Source organism: Papaver somniferum, chromosome 9, assembly GCF_003573695.1.
Source record: "Papaver somniferum cultivar HN1 chromosome 9, ASM357369v1, whole genome shotgun sequence".
Lineage (NCBI taxonomy): Eukaryota > Viridiplantae > Streptophyta > Magnoliopsida > Ranunculales > Papaveraceae > Papaver > Papaver somniferum.
The window spans coordinates 193,895,131-193,910,239 of NC_039366.1; the positions used below are offsets into that span (position 1 = coordinate 193,895,131).

General features: G+C 37.4%; 2 protein-coding genes across 7 annotated transcripts; one reads left to right on the plus strand and one right to left on the minus strand.

Moving 5' to 3' along the window:
• Positions 1–3,853: 3,853 nt before the first annotated feature.
• On the plus strand, positions 3,854–6,923 carry LOC113311797. Of its 6 annotated transcripts, none has more exons than XM_026560595.1 (5): positions 3,854–4,067; positions 4,152–4,331; positions 4,430–5,071; positions 5,269–5,714; positions 6,570–6,923. In XM_026560595.1, the coding sequence occupies exons 1-4, from the start codon at positions 3,930–3,932 to the stop codon at positions 5,707–5,709; spliced, it is 1,401 nt and encodes a 466-aa protein (XP_026416380.1). In that variant the 5' UTR covers positions 3,854–3,929; the 3' UTR covers positions 5,710–5,714; positions 6,570–6,923. The 6 variants fall into 6 exon arrangements, with proteins under 6 accessions (XP_026416380.1, XP_026416381.1, XP_026416382.1 ...); XM_026560596.1 differs by having other exon boundaries at positions 4,433–5,071; positions 6,576–6,923; XM_026560597.1 differs by having other exon boundaries at positions 4,152–4,325; positions 6,576–6,923.
• Positions 6,924–8,117: 1,194 nt separating this feature from the next.
• On the minus strand, positions 8,118–9,810 carry LOC113307610. Its single transcript, XM_026556063.1, has 2 exons — positions 8,476–9,810; positions 8,118–8,384 (listed from the first exon to the last, which is right to left on the minus strand). Exons 1-2 carry the CDS (start codon positions 8,896–8,898, stop codon positions 8,340–8,342), a joined length of 468 nt encoding a protein of 155 aa, XP_026411848.1. The 5' UTR covers positions 8,899–9,810; the 3' UTR covers positions 8,118–8,339.
• Between the last annotated feature and the right edge of the window lie 5,299 nt (positions 9,811–15,109).

The following is a 15,109-nucleotide window of genomic DNA, read 5'->3' on the forward strand; positions in this document are numbered from 1 at the left end:
TTAGGTTAATGGTGGATTCAACATCCTAGTGATCATCCTCTTGTCTTCATTGTTTTCTTATTTCTACTTCACTGTTTTCTTCACATCACTGCCCTTGGCTTAGGCCTTGGTTTATTACACTGTCATTTTATTGTCTTTGCTTCACTGTTAATCTTCATTGTTGTTTGCAGTTTGCTTTTTCCATTGTAAATATCCATGTTTTACCTTGGCCTAGTGCTCTGCTGCCTTGTTTAGCTCCAGCTGCACTAGGTCTTTTTGCCTTGTTCTGCCCTGCTTTGCTTCCCTGCCCAGCCTGCATTACCCTACTGCTGCTGTTGTGCCTCTCTTCCTTTGCCTATGCTGTCCACAGTACCAGTCCTCTCTTGTCACTGCCCTGTAAATACCCTCTCATGTTGGCCTTGTACATACATTGTTTCACTTTGTTACTTCCTCACTGTCACTTTCTGTTTGCTCTTTCTTTACCATTCTTGTTCACTGATCTCTTGTTACTGCCCACTTTGCTCTCAGCTCTGTCACTTCTCTTCTGCTTTAATCCCACTGTAAACTCTTAAGGTTAAAGACAAGCCCAGTCCACTGTGAACTCAAAGCCCAGAGCACTTGCAAAGGTCCAGAATCAAGTTTAGAGATCCAGGGCTCAGTTCACTACACTGAGACCAAGCCCAAATTCAAAAACCCAAGCCCAGTTCACATCAAAAGACCAAAAGCCCATAAGTTCACAGTCAATCCAAAAGCTCACTGAGCCCAAAACCATTTCATTGTTACAAAAACCCACTAAGCCCAAAGCACAATTAGAAGCCCAATAGCAATTTAGAGCCCAAATATCTAGAAACTCCAAACACCCCCAGTCTCTGTGGATCGACCCGTACTTGCACGAGCTACATCTGACGACCGTGCACTTGCGGTATTACTGTAGGCCCGTTTTTATTACGCTTAATTTATACGCTTTTCCGGGCCCACCAGGTAGACCTCTTGTGAACCCCCCCGAGACACCACTCGGCCGGCAGTGACACCTATTCTTTTAAAGGCTTGTTTCGCGTACTCAGTGTATCCGCGGTGCCTGCGAAAGTGACTTAGTAGGCTTAGAATTGGTGATTATATTGGATCAATGTACTATCTTGTATCGTAGTTTGAAATTAATGAAATAAGTTAAATCTTATTTGAGTTCACTAAAACTAACACTCCACATTCAACGTTGTTTCCAAAAAAGTTTGTTTGTTGCTAACGAAGAAGATTATTATGCTCCAGAACGAGCTACGCTTACAATTTTATAATCGATACATGCACCACTATTGTCACTCTATGAAACTAATAAAAATACCTGCGCATCCTTGTTAAGCTCGGTCACATTGATCCCGGTGGTGAACCATTAATTCTCGACTATAGTATCAAGGTTTACAATGAGAACATGAATTAGATAAAAGAAAAATGTGAATTATGTCGTAGAGTGTAATTGGGGTGTAGGACTAAAAAGGTCGAACAAGTATTTATTTACAGCGGGGATCAAATACTCACTCCCAAAACCAGCGATGCCAGTACCTCACTCTGTAAAAGATAGGATGGCAACCTTGCTAAATTTTCAAAAGCCAGGTTCCTTTCCTTTCATCGCTTTTTCCGTTTTTCTGGCGCGGATCCTTTCCTCGCCTATTTTAAAATCTCCACTCATCTTACCTGCTTTCGAACAGAGAAAAAGATGATTTAAAATTTTCTAGCGCTTTAGCCACTATTTTCTGTTATTATCATCCTGACGTCTTTAGGGGCGATCCGGAAAGAATTAGGGGCGATTAATAAGACAAAATAGAGTCACCCAAAACTAAAATAAAGCCACCCCTTATCTCAAATTTTTGAAATGTCTAAAATCCCTATATAATCAGTAGCCAATTCTACAATTGGTTGTTTATATTGATGTATGTTGGTTTGTGTTACAAAAGTTATAATCGGTAGTTAAAATAGTAATTTCGGGATGTTAATTTTCTATCGATTATGGTAGTAGCCCCAAATTCAAATTTTTCAAAAACCAATGGAATTTTGAATTTCTCTATTTGCACAATCGGTAGTTTCATGATGTTTATTACCTACCGATTATACAATCGGTAGTCTCGTTATGTTCTTTATCTACCAATTGTGGTAATTGCCCCAAATTCGAAATTTTCAAAAACCAATGGAAGTTTGAATTTCTCTATTTGCACGATCGGTAGTTTCATGATATTATTATCCACCGATTGTACAATCGGTAATCTTGTGATGTTTTTTATCTACCGATTATAGTAGTAGCCCCAAATTCGAAATTTTCAAAAACCAATGAAATTTTGAATTTCTCTATTTGCTCAATCGGTAGTTTCGTGATATTTATTATCTACCGATTGTGCAATCGGTAGTCTGGTGATGTTCATTTATCTACCGATTGTGATAGTTGCCCCAAATTCGAAATTTTCAAAAACTAATGGAATTTTGAATTTCTCTATTTGCATAATCGGTAGTTTCATGATATTATTATCTACCGATAGTACAATCGGTAGTCTTGTGATGTTTTTTATCTACCGATTATAGTAGTAGCCCCAAATTCAAAATTTTCAAAAACCAATGTAATTTTGAATTTCTCTATTTGCACAATCGGTAGTTTCATTATGTTTATTACCTACCGATTGTACAATCGTTGTCTCTTGATGTTATTTATCTACCGATTGTGGTAGTTTCCCTAAATTCGAAATTTTCAAAAACCAATGGAATTTTGAATTTCTCTATTTGCACAGTCGGTAGTTTCGTGATGTTTATTATCTATCGTGATGTTATTTATCTACCGATTGTGATAGTAGCCCCAAGTTCAAATTTTTCAAAACCAATGGAATTTTGGATTTCTCAAAGAAGAGAAGAACATAGTCACAATCAGTAGATAAAAAAAACTAACTACCGATTATGAAGGGACATATAAGTATTTTCAACCTATTTTTTCTTATTATGTCGCCCCTAATTCTTTCGGGGTCTCCCCTAAAGACGCCAGGATTATCATTACCTCAAATCTCTCCAATACACTCAACCTAAACAAAGGCCACTGCTCTTACTTGGGGTATACTAATTAAATACCCTTAGATTTGGAACCTTTCAAAAATATCCCTATCACATTATAAATATACCCCTCTTCTTATATATAAACTTTATCTATTTAAAAATAAATTATTTTAATAATTTATTCCACATGATATTTTTCTTTATTTTTTAAGAAACTATAATTTTCTATCTCGATCACTCCGTCACCTCCTCAAACTCCACCGACGACAATTCGCCACCACCACCACTCCACAACCATCACCATCACCACTTCACAACCATCACCAACATTCCATTATCACAACTCCACCACTCATCGTATCGCCGACACTACCGCCACCGCCATCGCGACCACCATCGCATCCAAATCCATTACCGTTGCCGCCAAGTTGATAACAAAATTGAAAATTGAAAATAAGTTAGGTCCATATTTTTGTATCAACAACCGAAATTGATCCAGATTTTTGTATCAACAACCGAGGTTGATATCATATCTAGTGTCAACAACCCAAGCCATTACCAAAATTGGAAACTCGGAAATTAGTTAAGTCAAGATTACGTGTCAACAATCCAAGTTGATACCAAAATCTGGTGTCAACAACAAAAGTTGATCCCAAAATCTGGTGGCACCACCACCTTCACCGCCGGCATCACCACCATCATCACTAGCACTGAGATAATAAATAAAATGATTTTTATCTAAATTTTTATTAATATTGAAAAGATATTTATATGATTCAAAAGGAAATGAATTACATTTAAGAAGACGTGGAGTATATTTAATACCCCTACAAGACCATGTTTAAAACCATATTTGTATTCATCACATTTTAAGTTCAAATTTCGTTTACCAAGGTTTCTGTTTCTGAGAGAGAAACTCAAAAATGATGAAACGCAAAAATCCCCAAACTCCATTAATGGCAGATCTTCGTACAAAGATGTTGAAGATCGTTCATCACCAGCGGCAACTGAAAACTTCATTTCACAATCTCAAATCTCAGATCAAGACGGGGTTACTTGATGTAGGTTATGAAATTTCCTTGTTATGATTTTCAAAACCTAGGTTATGATTGTTTGATAGATTTTCTTTATTTCACTGTCTACAGGCTGAAGATGTATTCACTTCATTGTCGATTCCCTTAATGAAACTCGTTGGTTTAAAGACTGAAGAAATGGCCGAGGAAGGAAGATCTTCTACCTTCTACATGGAATCTGATTCGGATCAATTCAATTTTCAGCATCCAAGTAAATCTCCATTTCCAGCTGAAGAACGAGATCAGGTTGAGGTAGTAAATTTTAATTTCATGGATTTCACTCATCTTTTTAGCGCGGGTTTATCATCTGTATGTGTACATTTTCTTAGAAATAGACATTGATACTGTAGGAGGAGGTAAGTTACAGTGCGAGAGTTAGAAAAGCAAGAAAGGAAGTCATGGAGAAACAAAGAGCACAGCTTCAAAAACTTGTTTACCTTCTGAGAAAGATTGAGATTCATGTGAATACTCGCCAAGATGACATTCTGGAAACATTGAATCATCACTCCAGTTCTATCCACCGTACATTCCAGAAATCTGCTTCGTACCTTGTAAATGTTCACCGTATTGACCAAACTAATAGTAATCAGCTCATTGTCACGGTGTTGAGGCTTTTAAAAGGGATATTTGAACAAATGAATTTAGTTACAAAATCTGTTGAAGATGGCGTGAAGGATTTGATACGTGAATTAGCCGAACAGATGTGTGTTCCAATGGTGGGTTATGTTCAAGAAATTAAGGCTGAAATGGCAACAGGTGGTACATTGAAGACATTAATTGATGTAGTGGGTGAGATGGACCGAGTGATTCTAGATGGGAGATTGAAACTCGAAGAGGCAAAGAAGGAGGCGAGAATTGAACAGGCGAGGAAGTTCGAGGCGTTGAGTAGATTAAATGAATCAGAGGAGAAGAGGTTAGCTCTGAATGAGTTGTTTGGGTTTCTTTTAAAGTCCAAGGAAAACTCCAAGGAACCTGTCTTGCTTCAACATAAGGTATCACATGATATTTTTCTTGTATACATATGTTGTTTACATTGTAGATATGGTTCATTCGATGCTTCAATGCAATTAGAGATCTAACGGGCTAGAAGTTGCATGTGCAGTTTACTGAACAATTTGATTAATTTGTGCTCAAGATGTTGTTAATCATGGTTCCTCATTTTTCTCGATTGAATTTTTCTGTTGTGAAGTTTGTAGCCTTGGAGAAAGACCAAATCGTAGATGAGTGCATAAGATCGCAACTTAAAACAGCACTGAAGAACCATAACAACAAGATCCAATCAAAATTTCCGACTAGTCCGTGGGGAACTGCTGAGCTTCTGAAGTTTGTGCCAGCTGCACCAGTTAAGAAACTCCATGAGCAACTGATAAGCAGAGCTAATTGTGAAAGCAAGTTTTCGACAGAATTGGTTAAACCGGCAGTCATAAGTCAGAACCTGAGGCGAACAACTAGGAGTGTGACGCAGACACTCAGGAACCAGATGGGTGCACCAGGAAATTCATCTTCAGATTGTTGGCCAAGCTTGGGTTCGTCACCTTCAGTTCTGGTCGATCATTGTCAGCAACGTAAACAGAATGTCCAGAGGCGCACATCATCCACGAAGAAGTTCCGTGTTCAAACGTTGCGGTAGTTAAGGTGCGATAGTCATCCCATTTGAACTCTCTTTTATCTGAGATGTTTTCTTCAGAAATTTGGAATTCAGGTAACTGTTCAATCCCATTATGACTATGACTGCTGGTACTGTAACTGCGTATGACCTAATAGCCAGGTTTTATGCGGTTACAGTTACGGTCGACCACCTTTTGTGTATTCTTGATATGCAGTCATCTTATGGGAATAAAGGGTTTAGTCTCGCATACTGAACCACCGTTTGTGTATTCTTGGTGCACTTCTGTGTGTTCAAAACTCATGGAGTATGTGCATAATGAGCTGTCCCTAGTATACAAATCAGTGTCAGTGTACGTACTTGCTATTATAACAAGCTGTGGTTTCAAGGCCCAAACTGCACTGAGGAGAAATTCTTGAAAAATTGAAGGTAGTATGCAAACCGCTAAGGCCAAGTGAGTAGCGACTTAAGTAGCAAATTAGTTATAATGGATGCATGGAAAGTATGTGAACTCTTATTCGAATTAGGATCTGATTAACAATTCTTCATAGAGCCAAAGAATTATTGAGATCTGTTTTTTCATTATAAATCTCAACCAGATGACCCTACATTAGATTCTTACTTACTAATAATGCATGTTCTGAGAGTTTGTAGCAAAATTTCGTCGGCCTTTTGTTGTGTGTGTTTTAAACGCTTGCTGTGTTTGGTATCTGGTGTATCGGCCTTTTGTTGTGTGTGTTTTAAATGCTTGCTGTGTTTGGTATCTGGTGTATTGTCTTTTGAGTTATCATAAATGAATATTTTGAGGGTTATTTATTATCTCTGAATATTTTGAGAGTTTTTTTATCATCTCTGAAGGTTCTATACAACAGTGTGTTTTAAAGTGACAGGTAACATGGAGTTTGAGTATATGCTGGAGCGAAGTTCTCAAATGCCAACAAACTGCCTCATGTTCTTTACAGATTAAAGGTTGTAGGAGTATTATGTTTTAAGGTTTCTTTGCAGATTAAAGGTTTTAGGAGTATTATGTTTTGAGTTTTTTTTCCTGAGTTTTACGAAATTTGTAAGAAAATATGGGAATATTATATATATAGAAACAAGGCTGTGCATAGAGAGTTTTGGATTTACTTTCTGGTCATGGTACTGTAGTTTTTCACCCTACTCTGTTTTGTCACTGGTGCTTGTTTGATAACTAGCGTCTTCAAAGAGTAACAAGCTTCAAGTTATCTGTGTTGCTAGCTCTATTACAGAGATAGATCATAACCCTTCTGTTGATATTCATTAAAGTAAATTTTTTGTCAACTGCATTGTCTACTATCTTTATATCTTCAGTTATACGCATCATGCCTTGGTTCCTTGCTGATTCTATGATTTTGGAAAGGAAGTAGTATCACTCATTACTCATTTTCCTTCAAAAGAAAGAACAAAAGAAAACCAATGGGAGTAGACATGGCTACTTGACTTCAAAGATTGCAATGTAAGAGTAAGACCCATATATAAGATTGAGGGTTGTTCTTATAAGACCAGACCAAAGAAAATTGAGTTCTTCGTTTTTGTGCACTGAGATCAACTGAGCGACTTAAAATCACTAGTCCATAAGTTTTGGGAACAACCATTCAATTGAATCGTGGTTTCTTTCAGTTTAGTTCAGTTTTTACAATTGACATAGCAAGAGATATTTATAGTGAGAGACTTGGAATATGAAAACAACTATGCTCTTCCTAGACTAGACAGTCAATTTAGGCTTTCTACTTCGTTATAACATCTTGGGTCATGGAACAGATTTTTAAGTCGCGGCACAGATTTTGAGTTAGAACAGCAGATTTTTAACCATGATACCAGTTTTGTGTCATGGAGCAATTCTGTGAAAATGGAAATTACTGTCAAAGAAATTAAAGATTTATTACCACCAAAGGCAGCATATATTGTTTATCGTGTTTCATTAAGACATTCAAAGAGTCATTTTAGAACAGTCGAAAGTAATCACAGGCTCCTATTCTTCATGAATAATAGAATTTAACAAAGTACTGAGGCTGTCTGAAATGGAAAAGGAAATCACTAAATCTACCCTTCTGAAGATGGAAAGCTCAGAACAAAGATAACAACATCGATAACAATGCAGGAATTCAGCTAAACAAACAGATGAAGTAATTTCTCCATGGACATAGCTAGCTAATTTCCAATCTAAGCACTTAAAAGAAAGCAGGGATACTCTTCAAGAAATAGCTGAGTTTGGCCGTACACAACAAGAGGAGCTATTGGACTATCATAAACAACTTCAACAAGGAGACAAGGAGGGATGATTTCAGAATTGTAAGTTTAGACAAGGCCTAATGCGGCATCTATGCACTCGTTGAAACAGGCTAGATTGAGCAAATGAATTCATTGTGTGCAGCAAATGAACGTTTCTGAACCAGGTATAGTGAACAAATAAAATGGATATAAATGAATATCTATTGAGAAGCTAAAAAAGCAATTGCATCCAATAAATTCTTCTTACTACTACATATTATCCTGCAACACAAATAGAAAAGCTACTAATATAAGTGAACGAGAATCTAAATAACTAGACAAATGGCATCCACACACTAAATAGCCATCAAAACACAGTGATGAAGACCTGGTTTAGCTGGTCCGGGGGTCAAAGCTGCTACCTACACGGCCAGAATTGGGTCATCCTCGAGTCGACCTTGACAAATCTGCAAGTGCATAAAAGTGCGTCAATTGTTAATTGACATCAACCATAACAAATTAACAAAAGCTAATATTGTAATGTTTTACAAATTTTACCTCTTCCAGCTTTGCTCTATAGTTTTCCACCCTGCACCCTCTACGAGATTCCCTCTTATTCGGCCTCTGCCATACAAACCTAGCACCAGAGTTAAATCGCTGCCTCTTATTCGGCCTCTGCGCTTCACTGTTAGCAAGAGAGTTAAGTGAAAAAAGGCTCGGCACATAAACCTCTGCATCAGTCCATTCCTCATTGCCGCCGATCTTCAGCTGCCTAATTCTTTTCTTCTCTGGGTCATACAGAATTAAACTGGTATCAACCTGCAATAAGACATTATTATTATTCTCGAAACTCCGTATGAGCCTCGCAACCGTTGTGTTTTGAGTCCATGAGAGACCAAACTCTCTAGTGTTCTTCACATTTATGGAAAATGTAAAACTTTTAGACCAGGATTCTTCACCCCATACTCCTGCATTACCCATACATCAATCCGCTTACGATCAATAAGCGAAACTACACAAAGGCATCCTCCTCCCCCACAGTTCTAACCCTCACTGCCCTTTCTTCTCGAGTTTCTAAAGGATCTTGCGGCAATGCCACTTCCAAAAATTGCTCACTCACAAAATCAAAAGCCACCATAACTTCACCTCCGCGCCATGGACCCAGGTCACCCTTCTCCCACCTGTCTGCTACCCAATGCAGCAATCCATTAAACAACACGCCGTGATGATCCTCAAATTTGTAATTTATACTACCAATCCCCTTCCATTCATCTGACGATCCTCCTAATGTGTAAATCTCCGCCTCTAAACTATCCATCCACATCTCAGCCTGACTCTCACCACCTTATACTCATCGTTCCTAGAAATATACCCTAAACCATACAAACTATACGAAACCTCTTCCGCACCGATGGTCTTGTACTCTTTCGTCGCCGGATTAGCAATAAACAACTTCTCTCTGCTCTCGCCGTAGACATAAATCGCAGCAGCGCTCATTAAAACCAAACCATTACAACTGCATAATGAGTACATTTGATAGCCATGAGCGGTATAAAAGTGTAATCAGTCTGATCTTCAAGTTGGCCTCCGTTACACTGGATTATAGTCGATGATGCGTAATGTGGAAGGTGTCTGAAGTCCCGATCGCACCTATCTAATCTTTTATAATCATGGAGAATGATGCTTGGATTAGTGTCTTTTTTTTGAGATTTTGTCATCGAGATATAGTTTCTGGAATCTTTGGCTGGAGATTAAGTTGTGTAGTATTTGTTAAGAGATTTGAGTCTTAACAGAGATTTCACTGGGAGTCGCAGGAAGATTTCTTGGATGAAGAAGGGTCGAAGAGTTGGGGTTTCTGGGACATTTTTCTTCATTTTCTTCTTCTCCATTGGAAAGTATTGCGTCAGAATGGGAAGAATTGGGGTTTTTTTATATAGAAATTGATTTTTGGTTGCGAATAATACGAATATAAAAAGATACCGATTTTAGTCCTTCTAATAAGCAATTCAGATCTTGTATACGGGTATTACAAGCTAAACAGGTAAGCGATATTCTCCAAAACCGTTTTTTCTCCGAAATTATCCAAAACTTCTCCTCTAGATTTTTGCATCCTCAAATCTAAATCTATAAGGATTATCTGAGAAATCAGATTTTCCAACTAGATTTAGGTTTATGTAGTTAGTAGATTTGAATTAAAAATAAGACAAATTATTGTCATATTAGGTTTTAGATTTCTGGTTCCTTATTTCCTTTGAACACATATTATCCATGGCTACTTCAAGCCTTTTGATGTTTTATTACGCTGTTATAGCGATTTATCACAACCTTCCGACAGTTTTGATGGAATATGATGATGAAATCAAAGACATGGATTTATTGAATCAGATTGTTTCACCAATTATTGTCTTAACAATCTCATGTTGGACAAAATTATGTTATGGAAATCTCTCAGTAAATTACTTTCAGGCAACTTCGAATAACAATGATTTTCTTTGGAAGACTTTCTGGAGAATCTCAGGCTTCTCACAGAAGATTCAATTATTTATGTGGAAGGTAATTCAGGTTAATGGTGGAAGAATTTTGGGATACCAGATTATTGATTTTGATACAACTTCTTCGATGGCTAAGCTAAAATGGAAAACTCAATTATTTAAAGATCTAAATCTCAATGATGTGATAATGGAAGGAGATGCAGATAATATTGAGCAAGCCATTTTGGGGAATGATCAAAAGGTTCCTTGGAGATTCAAGGATTTAGTTAGATTCTCCCATGATTTTCAGTTTCATGTAGATCAAAGAAATCACATTGTAAATTAGTTGTGTCAATGTACAATATATAATGATGTAACAGAAGGGTGTGTCATCCTACCATCTCTTCTATGTAACAATCCAAACCTCAATTTGAATGAAGTATTTTAATAAATAATTCTTGGGGGTTTTTTCAAGCCCCTCGTTCCATCAAAAAAATATAAATAAGCAATTCAGTAACTTGTGTATAAAAACTGTATAGTAGTCACCGCCGTTCCGGTGCCTAGTTGCACCACTGCCGTAAGATGCCTCAACCCCTGATTCTACTAGGTGACTTGAAAGTTGAAACTACGTTATAGGCAAGTATCATATGCCTATATAATCGCTTAAATTTTTTATGGGACATGACCGATAATGATTGTGGTTCAGTGAATCAAATTCACCCAAAATTGCTCAGCCTTGCATACTTGCATCAAAGTACATATCTGCCTTTACTCATAAGGCTTTGCACAACGGAAGTCTTTTCTTCTTTATCTCTAACTCTTCGTGCCCCCATTAGCATAAGAGGTTTTTCCATGTATTTGAACAATTCCCACACAAATCAAGAACACAATGAAAACAAAGAATACTGCAACAAACCCATTTTATTGTACTAAAGGAAGATTACAAACTTATGTCAAACCAATGGACTAAACAAGACATCACCCTCTTGGTGATGCCTTATTCTCTCAAGTATGAGACTACATGTCTACAAAACTCTCTCCTATGTAAGCTTATCGATTTTCCCACTCCTTAGGACTATTTATACAGTAGATTTACTAGCCAAAACCGTGCACAACACTTGTACACGCATGGAACAACCATGTGTCCCATAAGTAGTTTCCATAACCGCCTACATTGCTTTTCAACTGCTAGCTTTTGTGTTGTCTAGGCAATTGACGCCACACCTGTTCTTGGTGGTTATGAACACTCCCACATGGTTATAAACTCATTTTATAACCGTTCTACCTTGTCTCGCGTCATTGGCATGCTTGTGAAACCCGTAACCAACTCATACTGTCACTTGAGCCGTATTGCTCAACTGTTGCGTTTTACTGAATTTAGCCTTGATCCAATGCTCAGCCATCTTGGCTGCAAATTTCTTGCTTTAAGCTAATGCACGGAAAATCCTTATGCTTCAATCATCAAGGCCAACACCTTAAGCTCATTCTGGTTATTCATGTGTGGTATGCTTCACTTAGCCAATTTGCTTGACAATAACAATGCCACTCTTGCATTGTTAGCTTGTTTGCAATGTTCAAGCTTTGTACCTGCCTTGAACTAATGCATACACCAAATCTTGGCCTATTATACCTTCTTGCATCATCAGGGTCGGCCATTAGGCAAAGTCAGCAAAGTTTGACTTTGGGGCAGCATGGGCAGGGGGGAAACAAAAAAAAATCCCTAAGAGATGTGTTATGTGAAAGAAAAAATAGGAAGGTCTAAATCGTGAGTAAATGAAAATATAAGGACATAAAAGAAGGGCATAATATAAATTAGAGTTATTGTAGTGGTGTAATAGTAAATATGAATTAGTTAACATAAAAGATCTGAAACACTTCTCACTTCTCAATTTTGTTTCTCGAAATTTTTGTTCTCTGTGAACACTAGATAGAACATCCAAACTTGACACACAGGTTCATGCAAGTTGATGGTGGTTATAAAAATGTAATTAGTGTATAGCATCTAAACAGTTTTTAATGCATTTGTTGTTTCACTTTTTGGGCTTGCATAAGATCATTTGTTATGAATGTATCCTACTTTTGATGGTGGTGATAGATTTATTGCTGCTGATAAGGTCTCATGTAACTTCAGAAAATCATGTCTGAAATCCTAATGATGTCCTCATTTTGAGTCTACCAGTTATGCAGCTAAACATACTTACTTTGTATGACTCCTTTTAAATTAAGTTTGTCTCTACTGAAGTTGTGCATGGCAATTAGTAACTTCTTACTAACTTCAAGTCTCCAAACATGTTTTACTTGATGAACATTTTAACCTTCCTTTATTGTATTGGCTGAAAAGCGGGGGTCTAACAACACCACCCAATATTTCGCTTAGCAATCTGTATGGACTAACTCGAATATACTTTCAAGAGAATCAACAAGACTCAATCAATTAAAAGTATATCAACGAGTTAGTATCTCTCTCTTGTTTTGATTTACTCAAGCTAATAGAAATCAGCGAGTCCTAACCTAAAACAAGGAATAACTTGGACGGTACCAAAGACCAATGTCGAAGGATCAATCAATGATAATCAACAACCAAGGTTGGATTAATCTACTTTATGATCTAAACGCACAACCTGTATTATTTCAATTATAAAGATAAACAATATAATGCGGAAACTGAAATAACACGGACACCAGAAATTTTGTTAACGAGGAAACCGTAGATGCAGAAAAACCCCGGGACCTAGTCCAGATTGAATACACATGTATTAAGCCGCTACAAACACTAGCCTACTCCAAGCTAACTTCAGACTGGACTATAGTTGAACCCTAATCAGTCTCCCACTGATCCAAGGTACAGTTAACTCCCTACGCCTCTGATCCCAGCAGGATACTGCCCACTGGATTCCCTTAGCTGATCTCACCCACAACTAAGAGTTGATACGACCCAAAATCGCAGGCTTTAACAATAAACAAATCTGTCTCACACAGACAAGTCTATCAAAGGATCAATCTGTCTCCCACAGAAAAACCCTAAAGTTTTTGTTCCGTCTTTTGATAATAATCAAGGCGAACAAGAACCAATTGATAATCCGGTCTTATATTCCCGAAGAACAACCTAGATTAATCAATCACCTCACAACAATCTTAACGTATGGTAGCGAAACAAGATGTTACAGAATCACAAACAATGAGACGAAGATGTTTGTGATTACTTTTTTTATCTTGCCTATCAGAGAACTCTCATGATCTCAAGCCAATCAATATGATTGTACTGTTACGATAGAAGATGCAAGATCAGATCATACAACTACGATAAAAGTAGTATCGGTCTGGCTTCACAATCTCAATGAAGTCTTTAAGTCGTTAACCTAGTTTTAGAAGAAGAAAACCTAAGGTTAAAGGAGAAACGACTCTAGTACGCAAACTAGTATCACACATAAGGTGTGGGGATTAGTTTTGCACAGTACTAGACGTCTCCTTTATATAGCCTTTCAAATCAGGGTTTTTTCTTAGTTACAAAGCAATCAATATTCACCGTTAGATGAAAACCTGATTTAGATTCAAGCTAATATTTCTCAACCGTTAGATCGAAAGCTTAGCTTGTCATACACAAATGACTGTATGCTTCTAGGTTTGTTAACCGCACCCAAACATGTACATTGTTGGTTCAACAATAGTCTACCCAAAGAGGTTAACCATATGAGCGTTTCATACCAACCATGTTCTTCTTCACCATAACTAGTTCAATATTGACTCAAATGAACTAGTTAAGAGAGTTGTTCAATTGCAATGAAATCTTATGTAACTACACAAGACACAATTGAAGCAAAGATGATTTGATTCACTCGAATCGGTTCATGAAATTTAATAGCCACGATTTGCAAATGCATTCCTTAGTCTTTTAAGATTAAGTTCAGAAATCATCTTTAGATATATAACCTTCTCAAGTTCGCAGACTAGGTTCGCGGACTTAAGACACCAGATAGAGTTTACAAACTCCAGCAGAAATTCTCGGGTTCGAGAACTTCGCCGGTTCGCGTACTGGGTTCGAGGACTTGGCTCACACAAGTAGTTTGTCAACTCCAGCAGAAATTCTCGGGTTTGAGAACTTCGGCAGTTCGCGGACTGAGTTCGCGGACTTGGCACTTGCCATACTTCCGGTTCTCTTGATCAACAAAGTTCAAAAACTTCGGTTCAAGGAATCCATTGGTTATGTAATCTAAACTCTCATTCCAATCATTGAAACATTCTTAGAGGATGTTATATAGTTGTTGCACTATTTCTCGTCAAAGCAATTTTCAAAGTGATTGAAACATTCATGACTTTCGTCACTAGGTAAAGATAAACTTGGTTGAAACGAAAAGCTTACCAACACATATTTCGAGATATAGATAGGCGAGGTATACTCGGCTCGAAATACCAAATGTGTATGATCTAGTCTATATATATCATACGACTTTTGTCTCAAAGAGTAGGAGATAGAATAGATAGACTTTTGAGTGACAGATAAGTTCAAGTCTCCACATACCTTTTTGTCGATAAGTTCTACCGGTTCCTTGAGTAGATCTTCTACTTGTATGATGAATCGCCATGAAGTCCTTGATCTCAACTTCACTTACTATCCTAGTCCGAGACTTATCTATAAGAGACTAGAAATCAAGACTTATAGTTTTGATCACTAACATTGACAAACATGCTTGAGATAACAACGCATGCGAGTTTGACCGAGC

Coding starts and splice junctions, on each gene's coding strand:
- LOC113311797 (XM_026560595.1), top strand. CDS start 3,930: ATGATGAAACGCAAAAATCCCCAAACTCCATTAATGGCAGATCTTCGT. Junction 4,068..4,151: donor TCAAGACGGGGTTACTTGAT/GTAGGTTATGAA, acceptor CACTGTCTACAG/GCTGAAGATGTATTCACTTC. Junction 5,072..5,268: donor CTGTCTTGCTTCAACATAAG/GTATCACATGAT, acceptor TCTGTTGTGAAG/TTTGTAGCCTTGGAGAAAGA.
- LOC113307610 (XM_026556063.1), bottom strand. CDS start 8,898: ATGGGTAATGCAGGAGTATGGGGTGAAGAATCCTGGTCTAAAAGTTTT. Junction 8,385..8,475: donor ATAGAGCAAAGCTGGAAGAG/GTAAAATTTGTA, acceptor ATGCACTTGCAG/ATTTGTCAAGGTCGACTCGA.